Source organism: Echinops telfairi, unplaced genomic scaffold (genome assembly GCF_000313985.2).
Source record: "Echinops telfairi isolate 266 unplaced genomic scaffold, ASM31398v2 ScPeMD7_26;HRSCAF=91, whole genome shotgun sequence".
In the NCBI taxonomy this organism is placed as follows: Eukaryota; Metazoa; Chordata; class Mammalia; order Afrosoricida; family Tenrecidae; genus Echinops; species Echinops telfairi.
In genome coordinates, this window is record NW_022103923.1 from 1134650 (window position 1) to 1158328 (window position 23679).

A 23679-nucleotide genomic window follows, 5' to 3' on the forward strand; every position below is an offset into this window, starting at 1 on the left:
GAAAAAAAATCCTCCAACAAACTGATCATCGGGGTATGGGAGTATAGTGGCTTAAGCACAGCCCTGATGTGTCAGCAGCTGTGGCAATGTTGAAGCAAAGCCCTTAGGCCATCCAAGGTAGCCCAGATCCAGTGGTGACTGTGGCAGACCTAAAGGAAGTTCCAGCTGGCCACTGGGGTGGTAAGCCAAAAGCCTACAGCTCTTTAAGTCCTAGTGAACCTGAGTGTAATTTTTTTCTTTTCTTTTTTTCATTAAATTTTATTTGTGGTTTTTAAGTTTATTTTTTAATGAAAATTTCATTTTATTGTGGGCTCTTACAGCTTTTATAACAATCCAGACATCAATTGTATCAAACCTATCTGTACATATGTTGGCATCATTATTTTCCAAACCTTTACTTTCTATTGAGCCCTTGGTATCAGTTCTTTTTTCCCTTCCTTACCCCACCTTTTGAAAATAATTATGAATTATTATCATTTTCATATCTTACACTGGCATATGTCTCCCTTTCCCCACATTTTCTGTTGTTAGTCCCCCTGGGATGGTGGTGGTAGTGGTGGTTACGTGTTGATCATTGCAATTGGTTTCCCCTTCGTCCCCTCCTCTCCAAACTTCCTGGTATCGCTACTCCCATTCCTGTTCCTAGATTCTTCTCTCATGAGCTCTTGTCTCTTATCTGTACTTTTGCACATGCTCTGGTCTAGCCCGCAGTGAAAGGCAGTACTGGAGTCATGATAGTGGGGGGTGAGGAATCCTCAAGAAACCAGAGGAATATTGTGTGCTTCATTGGTGCTACACTGTGCCCTGGTTGACTCATCCCTTCCTTGTGACCCTACTGTGAGAGATGTCCCATTATCTACAGATGGAATTTGGGTCTCTGCTCCAATCCCCCCTTGTTCTCATCAACATGTTTTTTTTGTTTATCTCTTTGTTTGTTTGTTTGTTTTGGATCTTCTGAAGCCTGTTGCCCAATCCCGTCGACACCTCATGATGCTACTCCTGTGACTTGGAAGAGTGTAGTCTCACTCTTAGTGACTCTCCTGTGTTGAATTCCAAGGAGTTCCTCCAGCGTGTGTTACTCTGTCTCCATCTTGCCCCCTTCCATCTTGTCATCTTTTGAAACATTTTGGTCATAATCTTCTTTTCTAGTTAGAGTCTAAATGGATACTATGAATGTCTAGTTCCTTAAACTCACTGCCATTGATTTGATTCCTATTCATCAACACTATAGGGCAGGGTAGAATGGCTCCTTTGGATTTCTGGGTCTATAAACCTTCACAGGAGCTGATAACCTCATCTTAGTCCTGCGGATGAACTAGTGAGTTAGAGATGCTGACTTTGCAGTTAGTAGCCAAATATGTAACCCATTGTGCCACATAGTCTCCTTGCCTAGCTCCATAGAGCTCTTTTATCCATATCTCAAGCTCACTATCTCCTTTTCTTTACCTTATATTACTCCCAAAGGGCTGCATTACCATCAATTAGAATCCATGCTACACCATTATAAGCGTGTTGCAAATTTGCCATTTGGAGAAATTTCCTGATTTTCTTTATTGGACTTGGCCTAATTATGAACTGCTAGGCCAAGCAATTACACACAAACCAGGGGATTTTTTTTTGTTCATTTTAAAGGAACTTGTGTATCACTATAGAATTCAAATCCAGTTTCAGTTATATATTTATTCCATTAATAGCCAATCATACCAATGCTTAGATCTGAGGTGTAAGAAATCAGGAGGGTTTTGAATGATCATGAGTCTGTTTGTTTTTTTTAATCGTTTTATTGGGGGCTCATACAACTCTTATCACAATCCATACATACATCGATTGTGTAAAGCACATTTGTACATTCATTGCCCTCATCATTCTCAAAACATTTGCTCTCCACTTAAGCCCCTGGCATCAGGTCCTCATTTTTCCACTCCCTCCCCACTCCCTCATGAGCCCTTGATAATTCACAAATTATTATTTTGTCATATCTTGCCCCGTCCGACGTCTCCCTTCACCCACTTTTCTGTTGTCCATCCCTCAGGGAGGAGGTCACATATAGATCCTTGTAATCGGTTGCCCCTTTCCAACCCACTCTCCCTCTACACTCCCAGTATCGCCACTCACACCACTGGTGTGAAGGGATCATCCGCCCTGGATTCCCTGTGTTTCCAGTTCCTATCTGTACCAGTGTACATCTTCTGGTCTAGCCAGACTTGCAAGGTAGAATTCGGATCATGAAAGTGGGGTGGGAGGTAGGGGGGGCAGCATTTAGGGACTAGAGGAAAGTTGTAATTTTCATTGTTGCTACATCGCACCTGACTGGCTCGTCTCCTCCCCAAGACCCCTCTGCAATGGGATCTCCAGTGGCCTACAAATGGGCTTTAAGTCTTCACTCTGCACTCCCCTCCTCATTCACTATGGTAAGATTGTTTTGTTCTGATGATGCCTTATACCTGATCCCTTTGACACCTCGTGATCGCACAGGCTGGTGTGCTTCTTCCATGTGGGCTTTGTTGCTTCTGAGCTAGATTGCAACCTGTTTACCTTCAAGCCTTTAAGACCCCAGATGCTATACCTTTTGATAGCCGGGCACCATCAGCTTTCTTCACCACATTTGCTTATTCACCCGCTTTGACTTCAGTGGTTGTGTTGGGAAGGTGAGCATCAGGAATGCCAATTTAACAGAAGAAAGTATTCTTGAATTGAGGGAGTACTTGAGTGGAGGCCCAATGTCCTTCTGCTACATATCACTTATTTTGTTTTCTAAAGAAAAATCTATTCTGTGTAGTTACACAGTCCATCTCATCAAATCAAATCCACAAAAGTATTGTTTAAATCTCCCATAAATTTGGTTGTTATTTCTTTTCTACTCCCATCGTGCCTCCCTCCATCCATAATTTCTTGTGCCTCCCCTCTCGCTGGTCCTGCCTCTTCACTGGTTTCCTCAGTGTTCTAAGTCTTAACCTTTGTTGTGAGAAACACTTTTCCTTTTCTTTGTTTTTCCTTATGCTAATGGTCTCATTAAATATTTATTTTTATGAAATGGACTAACTTTGCTAAGCAAAATGGTCTCTAGTTTTGTCCATGTCTTAATGTGTTTAAGAGAATCATCATTGTGTTTACTGATGCCTACTATTCAATTGAATGAATGTACCAGTGTTTGCTTATTCATTCCTCTATAATCAGAGTTTTGGGTTGTTTTCATCTTTTTGCTATTATGGAAATTCCTGCATTAAATATAGGTATGTATACATCTGTTCATGTTGTGTACTTTATTTCTTTAGGGTATATACCCAGTAGAGGAAATGTAGGATCATAAGGTAATTGCATTTGTTTCTGTTTATGGAAGCATCGTACTGATTGCCATATTGGTTGCACAATTCTATAATCCAACCAACAATGTAAAAGTCCCACAGACTCTTCAGTATTTATTATTATTACATTGTCAGTGTGAGGTGGTAGCTCGTTCTTTCAATTTGTATTTCTCTTATTGCTAATGAAGGCAAACATTTTTTTCAGATGGTTGCTGGCCATCTGGATGTCTTCTTTAGTAAACTGTCTATTCATATCTTGTGCCCGGGTTTTTGTTGGGCTATTTGTATTTTCCTTACTAAGGTGTTGTTATTTTCTATAGTTTTAAAATTAGCCCTCTATGTGATGTATCATTGCTAAATAATTTCCCTAATCTGTGGATTCACATTTAACTCTTTTAATGAAGTCTTTTTTGCATACATAAATGTCATACTTTTAGAAAGTCTCAGTATTTATTTTGTCTTCTATAGTATGAATATATTTATTATGTTTAGTAGTAGATTTATGTCTTGCATTAAAAGCCCTTAAGTTTGGCCCTATTTTTTTTGTTGGTGGTCTCCATTTGTTTAGGGTTCTTATTTAGGTCTTTCATACATCTTGAGTTCATTTTTTTACATGGTGTGAGGTACAGGTTCTGTTACATTTTTTTTGAAGGTTGAGATCCAATTTTTCAAGTCCCATTTATTGAAAAGGATATCCCTTCCCCACTTAATGTGTTTTAGTCTTTTATAAAAAATCAGGTAGCTGCGGGTACTTGATTGTATTTCTCAGTTTTTAATTTTAATCCATTGGTCTTCATGTTTGTTGTTGTGATTACCTTGGCTATATAATAAGTTTTAAAGTCTTGGCATGAAAAACCTCCAATTTTGTTTTTTAATAGTGTTTTATTTATCTTGGTTTTTTTATTTTCCATATAAAGTTGGGGATTCATTTTCCCATTTCTTTAAAGATTGTGCTGGGATTTTGATCAGAATTCTGTTAAATTTGTGAAGTGGTTTATGTTAGTAGTGATATTTTAACTATATTTCATCTACCCTTTCCAGGAGCATAGTAGATTGTTACATTTATGTAAGTTTCTTTTGTTTCTTGTAGGAGTGTTTTGTAGTTTTCCTTGTATAAGTTTTTGTTTCTCTTGTAACGTTTATCCTAAATATTTATTTTTACAACAGTTATTGTAAATGGTATTGTTCTTTTAATATCATTTTGGTGTCATCTTCTTCAACATACAAGAATCCAACTGATTTCTGTATAGTGATCTTACAGCCTGCTGCACTGCCAATTTTTTCAATTAGTTTCAGTAATTTTTCAATTGCATCTTTGGGCTTTTTCTATATATAGAATTATACCATATCCTATTAAAAAGAGTTTCATTTCCATGACTATATTAAATAAGAGTGGTAATAAAGAGCAATCCTGTATGTTTTCCAAGAACCAACTTCTTGTCTTGTTGATTATTTTCTATATATTTTTAATTTTATGATTCATTTATTTCTGCCCTAAACTTCATTATTATTACTTATTTCCTTGTGTCTGAGGGTTTGTTTTGCTGGTCTTTTCCTCATTGTTGTTGGTTATGTTTTATTTTAATTATTTTTGCCTTTTGGTGTGTGTAGTTATTGGTATAAATTTCCCTCTCACTACTCTTTTTGCCATGTCCCAGAGATTTTGATATGTTGTAATTTTGTTCTTATTTGTGTTGACGAATCTTTGGATTGTATGCTTTATTACTTATATTTTCCCAGTAGTTTTAAACCAAAATGTTGTCCAATTTTTCTATATTCACTTTTTTGTAGTTGACTGGTCCTTATGGCTGATTTCTAATTTTACGACATTGTGGTCTGGAAAATGGTTTTTAGTAGTTCAATGTTTTCTAATTTATTATGTTATGAGCTAAAATGTGACCTATTTTGGAGTGGAAGCCATGAGCACTAGACAAAAGTGTGAAATATACTTTTTCCCCCAGAAATGAATTCTTTTTTTATATTAATAAATCATTTTATTGGGGATCTTACAGCTCTTATAACAATTCATACATCAATTGTATCAAACTCATTTGTACATATGTTGCCATCATCATTTTCAAAACGTTTTCTTTCTGCTTGAGCTCTTGGTATTAGCTCCTCTTTTTTCCCTCCCTCCCTCATCCTCATGGAACCCTGATAAATTATAAATTATTATTTTCATGTCTTACACCACCCATTGTCTCCCTTCACCCATGTTTCTATTGTTCATCTCCCTGGGGGGGTGGGTTATATGTTGATCCTTGTAGACAGTTTCCTTTTTCTTCTCTTTCTCCCCGCCATTCCCCCATACCCTCATGGTATTGCTACTCCCATCGTTGTTCCTGAGGTGTTCATCTGTCCTGGATTCCAGGTGTTGAGAGCTCTTATCTGTACCAGTGTACATGCTCCAGTCCAACCAGATTTGTAAGGTAGAACTGGGGCTATCATAGTGGGGAGGTGGGAAGAAGCATTAAAGAACTAGAGGGATGTTGTGTGTTCCGTTGCTGCTATGCTGCACCCTGGCTGAATGAAATGCATTTTTGGAAGTGAAATGTTCTATATGTGTGTGAGATAATGTTGAATTCATTGTTTAGTTCTTCTGTATCTTTTTTAACTTTCTTTCTAGTTGGTTGATCTTTGCTCAATAGTGATGTGTTGAAGTCTTCTAGTAATATAGTATTGTGGACTATTTATTTCATAATTTCTGTAAGAATTTGATTAATCATTTTGAAGGTTTTTCATTTAGTGCATATAATTATAGTTCTGTTTTTATGGTCAGTCAAAGGTTTCATGATTATATTGTATCTCATTGTCTTTTACATTAATGTTTAGTTTGTCAGAGATTAATATTGCTACTCCTGCTTTGAGATCCATTAGCTTGATATATATTTTTATATCATTTGATTTTTATTCTGTTTGTCCTTATATCTAAGGTGTGTTTCTTGTAAGCAGCACATTAAAGGTTCATGTTTGCTTATCCATTCAGTTAGTCCTTGTATGTTAACTAGTGAATTCAATCCATTAACGTTCAATGCTGTCATTTATAAGTATGATTTTTGGTGTCAATTTATTATATTTTTTATGATGCTACTTATTTTAAATCTCATAATAATTTTTTGTGTTGTATTCCTTTTGTTTATAGGTTGTCTGTTTTTATTCTCTCATTGCTTTTTGGTTTTTATCTTATTTCTTAACTTGCTTATAAGATTTTCCTCTTTTTTGTTTTGTTGAGATTTTAACTTTATCTTTGAATGTTGTTTGTTTTTGTGGTTTTTATTTAAATACAAAAGGTTGTTTTCTTTTGTGAATGACTCAATGTCTTCCCCATTCAATTATTAATTATCTACACTGTTTCATGTGTGTGTGTGTGTTTTCCTCATTGGGGAAAGGTTATCTGAAATTATTTTATTTCATATAATTCTGGTGCCATTTGCATATTATTTGAGTAGTAAAATTTTGTCATAATAATGACTTTTCTGATAACTAGATTATTGTTATGGATTCTGTGTCTAAATAACTCCCTTGAATATTTTTTATAAATGTGGTCTTGTTTTACAAATTCTTTTTGTTTTTTGTTATCTCAGAATGATTTCATTTCTCCCTCATATTTGAGGGATAGTTTTGCTGGGCATAGGATTCTGAGTTGGCTGTCCCCACCCACCCACCCCACCTCCAAATGTTGAGTGTATTAGTCCATTGCACTATTGTTTCCAAGCCAATCAGTTTTTTAAATGTAAAATTTCACTTGCAAGCAATCCAGACTTTCTGGAAACATAGAGGTTGGGTAAACCCCTGAAACTATTTCCCTGAGATAAACAATAAACTATAAATCAAAATGTTCCCTGACATTTGTTTAAAGCTACACAGTAGTTTAGCTTAATTAGTAAAATATGACTGCCTTGAGCATTATGCTCATTTAAGATTTATCTGTCTAAGAACAAATTGGCAACATCAATTCAAAATATTAGATAGGAGTTTTAGAGGCTAGTCAGTTTATGTTAATGGGGAGGAACAAATCATAAAAGGAAGATGAGAATGGTTGCACAACATAATTATAATCAATGCCACTGAATTGTGCATGTACAAACTATGGGAATGAGATATGTTTTACTGTGTATATTCTCAAACTCTGTGGTTTCCTAAGTATCTCAACCTTTAGTTCCTCTGATCCTTGCTGTATCTATGGCTTCGGAGATGGAAGACAGATCTAGCATAAATCCAAACCATTTACAATGACCTGAGCAGTTTATGTCTGAGTAGTGTAGCATAGTTCTGGCTTGGTAAATAATTTATAGAATGAACACAAGGGGGCTTTGAAAATTTGGGGAATCTCTGAATAAGATCCCATCCTTTCAGATTTCCTGAGCATTGGAGGGCAGCCTGGCCGTATGACTAGTGAGAGGTCTCAAAGCAATATTTTAGTATATATTTAGTTATGGCCGGAAACCTGACTAGAGGCCAGCAAACCAAGGGTAACGTGCATGTAGATTGTAGAACACAGAGCTGAGGTAAAGTTGAGGACCTTTGTCGTGGATACAGCCAAATCACTACACCAGACAGATCACCTGACATCTGAAGGAGATGAACAGAGTTAGTCTAGGTATCAGGACAAGAGTTAGGATAAGAAGGAGGGTCTGGTGCGCATAACCTTGAAATATCTATTTTGCATACTTAAAATAATTTTTAAAACTGTGCACCTTTTGAGATATATGTACCTCTATTGAGAATAAAACATTACCCAATATAGTTGAAGTCCCCGTACTTTCTCATATTGCATCCCTTCCTGTGCCACAGTGGTATTCATAGTGGTAAATGCCCTAGCATTTTCCTATATATGTGTTTGTTGTTGTTAGATACTGTCCAGTTGGTTCGAACTCATAGTGACCATATTTACAGCATAATGAAACACTGCCCTCTCCTGCACCATCCTCGTAATACTTTGTTTGAGCTCATTATTACAACCTCTGTTGCAATCTACTCTTCTATGGTCTATGGTCTTTTTAAAAAATCATCTGTTACCTTCTACTAGACTGAGCACGAGGTCATTCTCCAGGGACTGATCCTTTCTGATGACATGTTCAAGGAATGTGAGATGAAGTGCCACCATCTTCACTTCTAAGGGGCATGGTTACTGTATTTCTTCCCAGATAGATTTGTTTGTTCTTCTGGCAGTCGATGATACTTTCAATATTCTTCACCAACACTATACCTCCAAAGGCATCAATTCTTCTGTGGGCTTCTTTGCTCGTTGTCTAACTTTCACATGCATATGTATATATGATACATACTTAAATAAGATATAACATCACTACAAAGTATACCTTTTAATATATCTTTTAATCATGCTGCATGAATTCTTCTGTAACTTAAATTTTCATTCAGCACTATGTTTGTGAGATACATGCAGCGCCATGTAGCACCAGTTTGTACTTCACCAGCAGTGCTTTTCATGCTGTGGTACTAGGTCTGGGGAAGAAGGGAGCTATTTAAGGGCCTTGAGCTGTTGTGAATTTAGGGTCCTGAAGTGCCCTGCTTTTATCTAAAAATCAGCTGCAAGAACGGTGATGGAACATAACTGACAGAGGAAGCTAACTATAGTGGAAGAAACTAAATTTGCACAGAGAACCTGGGATCGACTCAGAACTAATGTTACATGGCAGCAGGCACACAGTAAGTATTTAATAAAGGCATGTTTACTGATTGATAACGTTTGGGTATTGCTGTGCTAGATATATCACGCTTGCAAAAAGTAGGTACTTTTACTGGTGACCTGGGAAAAATGACTGAATTAATTTTTCTCTCCTTTGTTTTCTCTGCCCTTCTAGTGTCGTCCGAGTTCTGGCTCAGCAGATCTGAGTCTGGCACTGTAGCTTTCTGAAGGACTGAAGTTGAGCATCATTGGAACTCAGCTGCCATCTGTGCACCACCACAAAGGCTTTGGAGATCTTTTTCAGTTAAAGCTATAATGATTTTCTTGGAATGTAGTCCCAGTGGCACCTGCAATTTGAAAAAGTATCTATTGGCAATTCTGCAGACCGCTTCTAAGGATCATTCAGCAGAGAGATATTGAATCACCTGGAATTGATCAGTGGTAGTTGAAAAAATTGTGAATATTTATTCACATTTTGGAGCTTTTAATCACTGCTATTCATAGCCGCTGCTAAAATACCATGTCCAAGAACTCGGAGTTCATCAATCTGTCATTTTTATTAGATCATGAAAAGGAAATGATCCTGGGAGTCCTAAAGAGAGATGAATATTTGAAAAAAGTGGAGGATAAGCGAATAAGGTAATATTTAAAAAATATTTTCTGTCCTCCTTAACTGCTTTCTGCTTGTTTGAAGCAATTAAGATCACATATATGACAACTGTGACTGGGCTGGTGAAAGTGGATAATGATTTACTAAACTCACAATAATAGCTAAAGTATTAGAAAACATCTTTGGCACCTTACCATTTAGCCAGATGGGACCATGGAATTGGGCTAATAAGATGTTGATGTGAATACTCATCTGCTAATAAGAGTATAGCTAGTTTGTTTTGAGCATGGTGATGGCAACAAATGTACAAATGTGCTGGACACAATGGATGGATGTATGGATTGTGATACGAATTGTACAAGCCCCCAATAAAATGATTTTTAAAAAAGAGCATAGCTAGTAATTGAGAGGAAAGATATCTCAAGTTTGAGTATGTGCTCTTACATATGTTAGCTGTATGTGACTTTAGCACACCCCTGGGCTTCACTATGTCTCAGCTTCCTTATAGGTAAAACAAATAGACCCACCTCATGCTAGTGTTATTATGATTAAGAAAGATTTGACATAATGCACTGCCTGGCTATAAGTGCTCAATAAATGCTAGCTATTAATTATTTAGAATGCCTTTATCAGATCAATTTTACCGGGGATTTGCCTTCATGTAGTTGAGAGAAGAGGGAGATGTGGAAAGTGAAAAGTTTTTGTTGTGTTTCAGAAATGACTTGAATGTCTTGAAATAGGTTTCCATTTTTGCATGAGGAAAATTAAGAAATAAAGGTGCAATGGATTGCACATCAGTTGGAGAGAGGGCGGATCTGTAGCTGGTTTCCTTTGCATGACTTGACCAATGGTTTCAGCTGTCATCCATTATAATTATTTACATTATCTGCTGTAAATGATCAGAACATCATTCTAATTGGTTGTAACACCCATTCTGTTTGGTTACATCATCTGTTCTGAATTACCCCATCATCATTCTGATTGCTTTTTAATATCCGTTCTAATTTGTTGCTGTCTGTACTGTGCTGGTAATTAAATAAAAGAAGGCTTCAAAAAGTTTGTGGAGCACAACCCCGCAACTTGGAGAACTAGTTGGTGTTCAGTTACAGCTACCACCTGCTCTGAAAGGGATCACATTAGAAGGTGCTGAATAGAATGGGGGAAAATACTGTGGAACAAAATTGAAAATCATAGAAGAGATGAGGCTTACTGATTGAATGGAGACTGGTGGAACCTCAAAGACTACAGTCCTTAGTCAGCCTTTAGGTGTGGCACTGATCATGCTTCATGGTTCAATAGGGCTGTAAGGGACATAAAAGCATTCATGAGGTATGCAAAGCTTAGTATAACCAACCGTTTACGTTAAAAATGCAGCATTTACTCAAGAGGACAATTCAGAAGGCTTAAGAGAGAAGGAGGGATGGAAACATGAAACGCAGGGAAGAAGTGGGATAAGGGATTGCAATGAATGAGTTGAAACAAAATGTGTATGAATTATTGAATGTAGACGTGATAATCTGCACTATAAACTTTCAACCAATTCACAATAAAAAGTTTTTTAAAAAATGTCATGGAAAAATCCATTCTATTTTAGCTCCATTTCCATAAACTTTTTGAAGGCCCCTCATAGATTCGGTTATTGAATATCACCCCTGAAGAAAGGAACCAAAAGAAGCATTTTCCTCCTGAGTCCCCACCAACGGTGTGTCTTGCTCACAGCACAGAGCTCCTTAGAAGCAGAGATGGGGAGATTTCATAGCACCAACTGTGATCATGTTATCCAGAGACCAGTCTTTGAAATAGGACAACATACTTTATAAAGGAAATGATCAGGGAGAAAAACACAAAGGAAGAGTTTAAACACAGGAGATTGACAAAGCGGATAGAGAGACATGGTTTGTGAGTAGGAGGCAGGACCACACAGTGCTTCATTCACAATATTTATTTTACTGCAGGAGAAAACTTGTCATGCATTATCTTGATATGTTGCAAAAATCTTCAGGGTGCCTCAAGAAATTAGGTTCCTTAGAATTCATAGGACATTGAAATCTTTTTTATTGATGATTATTAATATTAGGAGCCTAGGCTATTTCTTTCCATTAAAATAAGATATTCATCCAAGCCTGAAGAAGCAAAAGTTTTGATTAAAATGATCGCACTTTTTCTATAGCTATATATTTGCTTCCTAGACTGCTAACCACAAGATCAGCAGCTCACAAACAGTCTCTCCTCAGGAGAAAAACAAAGCTTTCTGCTCCTGTAAAGAGTTACAGTCTCGGAAACCCACAGAGGTAGTTTTACTGTGTGCTAGAGGGTCGTGCGGAGTCAGAGTTGACTGGGTAGCAGTGAACTTGGCTCCATAACAAAGTAACACAAGTTAAGGGACTTTAAAAAAAGGAACTAATTGTCACACAATCTAGACAGTCTAGAATTCAGGTGGTCATGAAATGCTGTTAATAATTTTAAGAAAATCAGAAATTATATTTTTGCATTCATAGTCCTGTCACGAAAAGTGGTTGATTTTTTTTATATACTGCAAAATTTATATTGATTCTAGGAAATACTTACTAGTTATTGATGAAATTCTCAGGACAATTAAACATCATTTCATTCAGGAAGAAACAATTTAATAACCAAATCCCAGAAAACACAGAAATACAATAAATAAAACTTGGTTCAGAATGTGTGTTTCTGCCTCATTAACATTTAGCAATAATCAATTATAGCCTCCTTTCCTTTCACCTTCTATTCTTCTCCTCTTGTCATTTCCCTTATTCCTTATAAAGAAGTGGAGACAAAGTGTGGCATATACAGCAGAGCTATCAAGAATAAAAGGCCTCTTTAAAAAATCTTTTTTTAAATCATAGATGAAACACTTCAATATATCCAAGACATTTTTCAAGAAAATAGTTTATTTTTTAAACATTGATACTCTTGTTAAAAATAAAAATAACACCAAAGGCTAATATATATACAGATAAAACTGTGTATCCTCCAAATAGCTGTCTCTCTGAAAGGAGAGAAAAACGGAGCTTAATAGATCTGGTGACCAAAGGTGGCACGGTGCCAGGGCTCTGGGCCTCCAAGGGCACCCTAACTAGTATTATATAACAGTGGCTTAGCAAGCTGGAGTGAGTGAGCTGCAAAGAAGACTGTAATTACAATCAACCTTACAAAAGCTTCACTTACTCCAAGCAAATCAATTCCGACTCATATCGACCCCATAGGACAGAATAGAACTAACTGTCCCTGTGCCTTCCTGAGGCTATGAATCTTTATGAGAGCAGACAGCCTCATTTTTCTCCTGTAGAGCAGCTGGTGTGCTCAAACTGCTGACCTTGTGGTTAGTAGTTCAACTCATAACCCACTATGCCACCAGGCCTCCCTATTACCTACTCTTTAAGGACAGCTTTTAAAATTTAGTGTGCCCCTCCCTCACCCTTTGAAAAGTCTCTGAGAGCTTCAGGCCAGAGGTAGGTGGACAATCGAGGGTGGCCTTCTCTTGTCCTTTGTTCTGTTTATCATTAGGTTGTGCTACATTCATGGACTTGGTCATCCCTGGTAAGCCTGACTCTCTCAGATAGTTTTGACTCAGAGTGATTTTTGCTCAGCTGACAAGTTTCTCTTAAAAATAATTTACTCTTTCAGATCGTTTTGACACAGAGAATGATTTTTACTCTGATGACAGTTTATTCTTAAAAAGAATTTACTCACCTTAGAAAAAAATCTCATAGGTGTTACAAGAGACATGTGGCTATTTTTCTCCATTCTAGCAATAGCCCTCAAGGGTGGGGGCTGGCTAATAATTACCCTAGGGGACAGCATGAACAGAGCCACCATGGTTACAAAATCAAGTTGTCCCAGCTCTGCCCCGGCTTTAGCTTCCTAGGTAAATTCAGTTTCTTTATCTGACAAAACAGAAATTATAACATTGGCTGGCTGCTGCGATTTTCAGCCTAGAAAACCCAAAGGGAAAGTTCTACTCTGTCCTATAGGAGCACTATAAGTCAGAATTGACTCAATGGTAGTGAGTTGGACCTTTGTAAGACCAATTATAACTATGCTCTCGCTTGCTGCCAGCTCACTTATGCTTGCTAAGCCACTGTTATGTAACACTTGCTAGGGTGACCTTGGAGGTCCACATTGTTGTAAGATTAAATACATTCATGTTATAATGAGCTTAGCATAGTGGTGGCACAGAGTGAGCATTCAACAATTTCTGGCTATAATCATTAAACCTATTGATAATTGATTTGCACTGTCAATTTACTAGTTGTGGTAGACACTCTCAGTGCTCCTTTAGTTGGACCAGTGTGCTCTAAGTGCTGTCCCTGGGTGATGTAAAGGATTAAGCACTTGGCTACTAACTGAAATGCTGGAGGTTTAGGTTCACCCAGAGGTTCCTTGTACGAAAGACCTACTCCTTTTGCCATCTCTCTCTAAAAAAAAAAAAATCAAACAAACAAACAAAAACACTGAAACTCTATGGTGGAGCACAGTTTGACTTTGACACACATGGGATCAATCTGAGTATGAGTCAACTTGATAGCAATTGTTTTTTGCTTTTTTACGCATAAGGACTTGCCCTTACTACCTATCTCAGAGGTGGTACCATTGGGTCAGTGCAGTAGCTCATAAGATTACATTGCAACACGTGCCAAGTAAACTTGAGGTTATCTTCATACTGAGCAAGCCAAACCCAAAGCCAATGACTCGCAGGTTAAGCAACACCTTTACTCAAGCTAGGGCACACTTCACAATGCAATTGATGCTTCAGCGCTCCCTGTGGGATCTAGCTGAGACTCAACTTCATCTAGAAATCACACATTGGCTGAGCCCTTCTCCCTTTCCCTGTCTTGCCTCAGCTACTCCTTTGCAGGCACGTCCTGTGAGCACTCTTTCACTATATCACTCACACCAAATCCACATCTGAGTCAGTTTCTTCAAAACCCAACCTGAAACACAAATAAAGCGTATGCTATGGAGACTGCTACTATTTAACAAAATTAGTTTTGAGGATAATATATAATAAACCTAATTACTAATCAAGGTCTTGGGGTTCATTTAAATCACAAATTTTGGCTTTTCCAGCAATTTTATCATAGGCACTGATGTTTATTAAATAGTAAACAAAAGATCTTTACAGAGACTTCCTTTCTGTTGACTTTTATCCTTTTATTGCTATCTGATTTCCCCCCGTTTATTAAGAGTTTTAAATACAATCTAAATCAGTTCAGGGCAAGTCAGTTATGAGCCAGGAGGTCTACATGACACTGACATTCTGAAAACATGTTTTGAATTACCTGATTTATATTAAATGTCATCCTACACTTTGAGAGAAATGCACAAGACACGAAAAAGAAGACTTGAACAAGGGGAAAGTTGTACTTTTGGTTTTATCAAGCTCAAGTTGAAAGTTAGCTTCTCCTTCAACTAGGAATATAGGCAACACACCACAGTAATAGTAACAGAACCTGCAAAACTTGTAAATTTGTCAACAGATATCACATTGAAAGTGAAACACATACCTCAAAATACTACTTATGCTTAGCCACTACTTCAAAATTATGGTAGATATAAAATCTGCCACACACACGATTTTAAAAAAACAGCAACTGCTGTGTAGGTCTATGAAGACGGCATGTGTATCAGAGTAGAACCGAGCTCTCGAAAACTCACTGTCATTGAGTCCATTCTGAGTCTTAGTGACCCTCTGAGTTTCTGTCAGTCTTTAAGGGAGTAGAAAGCATCATCTTTGTCCCATGGAGAGTCTGGCACTTTCAACCTGACGGCCTGTGGTTAACACCTGAATGTGTAACCCACTATACCAGCAGGGCTCCCACATGATTACATTACTACTTAAACATTTATATTTTGATAACTATTTCAGTATGATTGATTTTATTTGTAAACTTGAGTGATTTAACTTATTCAGACAAAAACATAGTTCTGGAGGGAATCTAGAAGGCGGACCAGACTGCCAGGGATATATTCCCTTGTACTTAAAAGCCCCACTTTGAGACTGAGTGCTATCAGATGACTGCTATCCCAAAGTTATGGAATCAGTCATTGTTGGACTTTAGTTTGAATCTCTTTCTTTGGGGGTGCTCAATGCATGGTGGCCTAGAATACCAAAAATTTACTATTGGTATGCTGTCTTTGCTTTTTAATGACATGTGTTAGTTTGGCAGGCATGATTCCGCGTTTGTGAATGAGTGTTATGGAAAGAGTTGCCCTATTCCCAACCTTCATTGTTCATGTAAATGATGTCCAGTCTGCAGTAAACAGCAATGGAGGGGGACATAGTTAATCTCTTCTGGTTTCTCTGTTGCCACAAAGTGAGATCCTCTGTGCTCTATCCTCCCTTTCCTATTTTGACAACAACTATCCCTCCCACATCACTCTACATCTGTGCAATGTCCACACGGAACTCACAGAGAATACTCACAATTAATGGGGTTTATTAGAGAAGTTAATGGGTTACCACAGTCAAGATCAGCAAACAGCAAGGATAAATCATTGTCTCCTCAGTCAGCAGCCAAGCCATTCCCTGGCTGTCAGCCTCTCTATCTCTCTTGTTCTTAGTATCTTAGTCATATGGTCCCTTGACCCTTGCCTCCAGGGGCCAGGAAACCCACTCACCTGTCACTCTGTCCTGCAGTTCCATAGTCTCAGGACAGATGAGGAGAAGGCATCCATAGTCTTAGTGATGTTGTTCTGAGTCTCTGTGGTACCTCTGGTCTTCATGACCTTCACCATTTTCTACAGCCATATTGATAGTGCTCTAACAAGGTTCTCAGGGTTTCACCCTTCTCTGTTTCTGCTTCAAAGATGGCTCATCTTTATAGCCAGGGGGTAGAAATGACAAATCACCTCTCTTAGCGTTATACATGCCCTGTTTGCATAGTTCCACAGAATCTTTTGGTAAGAGTCACCGAGACTTGGGTAGAAAAATCATATTAAGAAATTTTACTCCGCAGTCACTTAAAATTTTAATCTGTACAAGTCAACTATTCATGTATTGAGGCCTGAAAAAGTGGAGTATGCATGTACAATTTTCATTTCTCAACAGTGTTTAAAATTCCATACCATTGGATAACAATGATACTCTCAATAGAACTACCTTATGCTCCATGGAGATGATTTATACTGTTCTCTATTATAAAATGAAAATGATCTCTTTAAAGTGAATCAGGGGCATAAATAAACCATAGGTATATGAATGGATTTTGGGCTCACACTTAATTGTAGCCCTAACCTAAGAACAATTATATCTTGTGACATGGCCCTACTTGATACTCACCCTCATCAAGAGATAACTGAACATATAGATGCTATAGTAAAATGTGGTGAAGAAACCAGATGCTGCCCAGCTATCAGAAAGAATAACATCTGGGGTCTTAAAGCTTGTCTTCAAATAAGCAGCCAACTAAGTGAGACATCAACCAAGTCTACATAGAAGAACCACACCAGCTCATGTGATCCAAGAATTATAAATAATAAAATCCAAATCCAGAGGAGGGAACGGTATCAGAGTTTAAACTCTGACATTCAGTTTGCAGAATACTATGGATGACAGTGGAAGCCAGAATCCGTTTGCAGGGCCCCCACAAGCATTGAGCCTCTGGTGAATCCCCTCTGATCATAGTCCAGTGATGTGAATAACCTTGCTATCAAGAGCATTGTAAAGTCTACTGTGGCAGATATAATTAGGTTAAAGTGAAACACCTTAGAATTTGATCTTCTTTTGACCGATTTTAAAGCTGCTTCAGTTTTTAATATTTGCTGCCTTCTTTTCAAATGACATTTTTCTGTTTTATTTTGTAATGTTGTTAGTTTTGTTTGTTTCTTGTTTTTGCTTTTTATTATTTTCAGTATATGAAATCTAGAATAGGTAGATTTATAGAGATAGCAAATTGAATTAATGATTACTTATGGGCATGACAGGGGAGTCTTGGGGTGGAGCTAACAATGAAAATGAGGAAGAAAATGTTTTGAAATTGATTGTGGAGATAATTACACAATTTTTCCTAATATGACTGAATGATTAAATTATGTGATATGTGAATTATATGCCAATGAAACTATTTTGAAATGTTAAGGTCTCCAATATAGAAGCTAGTGAGGAAGACAGATATATGAGCAGCTAAAGGCATCACTGAACTTAGCATAAAGTAGATTATGTTGTCTCAGGATTTATGTGAAATTTGCACTAGCCCCTATTCCCATCCTTTTTGTGAAGCTCATCGTTAATACTGATGCCACATATGTGCTTCTGTTGAATTCTTTCTCTTCTCTTGCATCTCACTACTTCTGGCTATTCTTTACTATGTCTTTGCCAGACCAAACAAGGAATTTAACTCTATTTCCTTGATTTCCTCTGAAGCCATCAGCACAAAGAATTTCAGCACAGAGATTTCTACTACAGTAAATGTAGGTGCCAGCTATTACAGTAATCATTTTGCATCATACAGTGATCCACTGGTATTTTGTGGAAGCCTAAAGGAAGATGTAATGAATTATTAATTAGATACAATGTAAGGAACGGTTTCACCGAGGAGGTAACATTTGAGCATGGCCATGAAAATGTGAAAAGGGTTTTGACAGATGGACAATATAGGTCAGCTATGTTTTGGCTCTTTACCAGTAACCACCTTTGGATTCTGCTAATGGGTTTCAGAGCAAAGGACGTCCCATTAAACCCTGAAGAATGATGGTGATTACAATGAAGAAACAGATCTGGAGTGTCTGTAAATGGGAATTCTGGAGGAAGCTGTGGACTCACTTGTTTGAGCAGGCTCCCCTTAGATATGAAGAAAATAGAGTTGGTAGAGTCTCAAAAGTATATTTAAGCATTTAAATATTTAGGCCTGATGCCCAGTTGTGTTTCAAAGTCTATGGAGCCATTCAAGTTTGGCATTAGTTAGGGTGGGAGTGGCCTCTGAAATATTCTACACTCAGAAGTCAATGAAAAGCCTGACAATTTTTCCAGGTATGAATTGCAGTAGAAGAGAGGTCTGGTAATCTGCTTTACAAAGAGTCCAGCCAACAAAAACGTTTGTGGACGTTCCATAAAGGGTTTCTATGAGTCAGAATTAATTCCATGACACACGCCACCACCACTATCAATAAGAGTCAGGGAGAGTGTTTCTGTCTGCTCACAGAGCATTCTTGAGTCATTCATGGAGCTCAAATATATGCATTCGTCTCCTTCAAACCAGATGGGAAGGAAAGGTAGCAGATTGCCAGGCATGGCTTTGACTGTTAGAAAGTAAGTGGATTTTATACTTTCTATGCAGAGTACCAATCACTTAGATTTATGAATGGCTTTAATGCAATGAAGAAAGAGGGAAGAACTGATGCTAAGAAAATTGAGCTAACAACAGTGATTGCAAATGGGGGAAATAATCTAACGGTTGAGAAGCACAAGTATATGAAGTTTTTGTTGATTATTTTTGCCTTCTTCAAATATTGCAAGAACTGAGACTAACATAAGATGGTATATAGTTCATAATATATACCCCCCATTTTTTAAATGAAAAATCCTTACTCAAGTTTCTTTACTTAGAACAAATCATCTTAAATATCTATTTATAAAATTAGCTGATAGAATATATCTCCAAACTATAAGTGAATATTCATTTCCGCAGTTCATTTGTGAACTGTTCATTATTCTAATGGGATGTCATTTCAGTTTGGCCTCTATGTCAGCTTCTTAGGGCTGGCATAACAAAGTACCACAAATTGGGTGGCTTATATGAAGAGAAAGTTATCATCTCACAGTTACAGAAGCCAGTAATCAGAGTCCAGGATGTTATCAGGCCCATTCTTTGGCTAGCAGTTTCCCTCTGTGTCTCTCTGTATCTATTCTCTTTCATACAATACCACCCGGGTTATGTCAGAATCCATTCTACTCCGGCATGGCTTTATGCTGATTTAACTGACATTTCCAAAAACTCTTATCATCAATCAAGAGCTTGTTCATAGGTACCAGAAGTTAGACCTTTAACACGAATTAAGGTGGTAGGGAATACAATTCAATCCATAACAACTACCATTCACAAAACCATATCTGGGATTACCTTCTCTTTGGAATCTGAGCATTATTAGTGGCCTTATTATGCACATTTTTCTTTTTATCCTCCTCAACCAAACCCCAGCTTTATTTAGGTATCTACTCCATACCAAGCTCCAACAGTGGGTTTTTATTGGAAATAACCATTCCATGATGAGTATTCCCCTGGCAACTATTACTGGTCTGGGGAAGTTCTATTTTGTCCTATAGGATCCCTAGGAGTTGGAACACAATATCAGTGAGTGTTTTGAATATGTGGACATGCAATGGACAGGTTTCAAATGTATTTACTATTGACGTGAGAACTATTAATAATTTGTCCAAAGTGCCACGAATAATAAGTATCAGAGCTGTGGTTGGTAACTACACTCTGGCTCTAAAGTTCACTCTTAGGCTACTTTTGATTTCTGAGCAATATATCATCCAGGAGGCTGAGAGAGGTGGAGGAAGGAGAAAGAGCCAGAGTGATAGTAAGAGCATATTTGTTTCTTAGGGATACTGGAAAGTAACGTAAACTGGGTGGGCTAAAACAACAGAGATTTATTTTTTTCATGTGTCTAGAGGCTAAACAAATTTGAAATCAAAGTATGGACAGGACCATGCAGTTTTTCTGAGGACTCTGGATGAAAATCTGTTCCATGCCTCTCTGGTATTGTTGACAATCCAGGATGTTCCTTGTTTTGTAGACACACCCCTCCAGTCTCTGTCTCCATCATCACATACATTTCTTCGTGTGTGTCCCTCTGACTCTTATAAGGACACCATTCATATTGAATCCACCTTCCTCCAGTATGAATTTGTGCTAACTAATTATATCTGCAAAGACTCTAATTCTAAATAAGCCCATATTTTCAGGTCCTAGGAAATACATGAATTTTGAGGGACTCTGGCCAAGTTAAATCTCTTAATATGACTCTTGTCTATGCAGTTTCCACCAAATAATTGGCTGGTACTATGCAATTACAGTGTGTGAAACACTAGTCAAGGGAACTGGCCACTTCTCCATGTATAAAGAGCCCTGGTGATGTTATAGAGACACGTTCCACTGCGGTCTGAAGGCAGCAGTTTGAATCCACCAGTGACTCCTCAGGAAAAAGCCTGGACTTTATAATCTGGTGAAGAGTTACAGTCTCCCAAACTCAAAGGGACAGTTCTACACTGTCCTATAGAGGAGTCCCTGTGAGTCAACATAGACTTGATGACAGTGAGTGCTTTTGCTGTCGTTTCTTCGATGTATAAAAGAGCCATCTCAGAAGCAGGAAGAAAGAGAATCCCAAGACCATCAAGAAGGAAGACCTGACAGCAGAGCAGCTTTGTCTAAAGTGGTGGAGGCTGAGACTACAAGCCCCAGAAGCCCCAGCATGGAGACCATGGAGTAGAGCCCGGCCGAGGTAGAGCAGAGGGGCTGCACCACTGAGAATGGGAGACAGTGAGTTGGTACAGCAGAAAGACTTCCTGGCCCAAGAAAGGTAGAAGCCAACGGACCACCTGGCAGAGAACTAGAGAGAGACTTGACTGCTGGCAGAGTAGAGTTGTTGCTGTGGACCAATGATGGTATCCTTAAAGTTTCTCATTCTGACTTAACTTCTCTAGTAAATGCCCATAATCGTGAGTGTTGTCTGAGAGTTCTGTGTGGCCATTGCAACGAATTATCAAACCCAGCAGAAATTCAAATACCGTGGGAGGAACAGTTGGTGTTAGAATATGGTGAAAGATCGATCAAGGATGGAGGCATGTCTGACCTCTGCCTTATGGCAACTGGTCTTGTGTGTGTGTGTGTGTGTGTGTGTGTGTGTAGGTGTGTGTGTAGGATTCTCCTCCCTTGTGTAGCCAAAAGAAGTCAGATGTGGCCTCCATGCCATTTTAATTCTAATCCTTTACATAAGGCACACTACATCATACTGTCATACTAGAGAAGATATTACTAAGTTCACAAATGTACCCTCATTTAATCCCCATATCACTGCTGAGGTATGTACTGTTGTATAGGTATTAAGGATTTCTTGAGTGGTGCCAACAGTGAACACTCTCAACTACTACCCCCAAATGGGAGGTTCTAATCTACCTAGAGGTGCCTGGCAGAAAACCCTAACAGTCTACTTACATAAATTCAGGCATTGAAAATTCCAGGGAGCATAGTTTTACTCTGATACCGAAGGAGTCACCACGGACCAAGCTCAGCTAAGTGGCAACCGGTTACTGGCTGCAACTGTATGTGGCAGTTAGATTTCATGTCAACTTGAACCTGTATGAGAGCGTAGCTGTGGAGTCCAATCTATCACTCAGGTCAAATCCTCCTTGTGGATAGAGCCTTTTTAAAAGAAAGTCACTGGAGATTGCTTTCTCTGTATCCCTTCACTTTCATGCTTGCTGAGATCCTGTGTCCGTCTCCAGGAGCAGCTGTCTATGAGCCATCAACCTTGGAGTTGTCGATGGACAGCCATGTTTTCACAGAACTTGGGTGCACACAACTCTGTACTTACTGGCCTGTGATCTCCCGCTTCTCACTTTATCTTTCTGTGTCATTAGCCTGCGGCTCTATGAATGTAAAGTGGGCTCTGGCTAGCATAGGACCCATGGAGGAGAGTTGGCCTGGGCTAGGATGCCTTCTTGACATAAAATTACTTCTTGATATAAAATCCTCTCATACCTATCTCTGAGCGTCACTGACTTTGTTTCTCTGGAAAACTCAGCTTGTGGCAACTGGAATTTAGAGCAATTAAATAATTTTTCCAACTTGTAAACATCAGAACTGATTTTCTTTCACTTCGTACAGCTTCCCTTTCCTCTATACTGTGATACTTAAGCAATAAGCACACCTCTTTAGACCCTGGTGAAAGTTCACCGATGGCCTTATTATGAGAGGCATAGAAATGATTTATTTACTACTCATTGAAAGACATTCATTTTCAGTTCTAAACCATAAGCGATATAAAACTAAACCAAGCCTGCTGCCATTTGAGTTCATTGGGACTCACAGGGAGCCTCTAGGACAGAGCAGCGTTTCTCCTGCGGGTTTCTCAGGTGGTCGGTCTTTACAGGAGCAGCCAATCTCATCTTTCTTCCTTGGAGCAACTGGGAGGTTCAAATTGCTGACCTTGAGGTTAACAGCTCCGTGCCTAACCTACGACACCAACAGGACGTCTGTTTAGCTTATCCGAATTTACTAGGACTTTTGTGAAACCGTTGCTCTTGCACAATAACAAAGTGAGAAGAATTTATTATTGTTGTTGTACTCTTTCTGCCAACTGAAAACCAAAGTACAGATGCATTTTGTTTTATTACACATAGTTAGCTCACCTGAAATCAGTCATGAAGCAATTCAGAGATTAGTATCACCAAGAGACCACAGACCTCAGCCTAGAAATTGATATTCACCTAAGCCTATTTTTATGTAACTGATTCCATTATTTTAGGACTGAAGAAACAGATGGAGGGGTAAACAGAAGGGAGAGCCTATTCAACCCCTCTAATTGGAAGCCTACAGATAAGCTAAATCCTTGGTTCAAATGGCTTTGAAGAGATATCAAAAATTATACATTTAGCTTGGAAGCCAGGAAGACTTAAGTGCTGAGCAATACCATGCTCTTAATCCTCTACAAACGTTTGATCTGCAGGACTGTTGGTTTTTCCAAATCTTATCAATGCCACTAAGAACAAAATTAATTTGACCTTCTCAAATGCCTAAAGGCGCGCTGTCCCCATAAAACACCAGGATTGCTATTGAAGTGGACTGCTAGTTTGGCAAACATTTTGTTTTAATCTTAAAAGAATTGCCACAAAGCTTATTAATGGATCAACAGAAACTCCCAGCATGAGTATACTGGCTCCTCAGTAAAGCCTAAACTCTTAATGAGTCACCGAGAGATGAAAAGGAGGAAGAGCGGGGGAAATCCAACTCTGCCTTAAATAAATTTAAAATCTTGGAGATTTCATTAAAAGGCTCAATTTCATAATATATGCACACATATGGGGAAACTAAGTTGAATTTTTATTCTATTGCATTTCCATTGAAGTAATTCTCCCTTGTTGGACTCAC

The 23679-nt window shown here is 38.2% G+C and overlaps 1 protein-coding gene across 1 annotated transcript in view; it reads left to right on the top strand.

Moving 5' to 3' along the window:
* SYTL5 (synaptotagmin like 5) overlaps positions 1-23679 on the top strand; it is a 288953-nt gene that overhangs the window by 146725 nt on the left and 118549 nt on the right. The window contains exon 2 of the mRNA XM_045289410.1: positions 9131-9594. Within this exon, the coding sequence (XP_045145345.1) occupies positions 9476-9594 (119 nt within the window). The 5' untranslated portion in view covers positions 9131-9475. The remainder of the gene's footprint in view (positions 1-9130; positions 9595-23679) is intronic.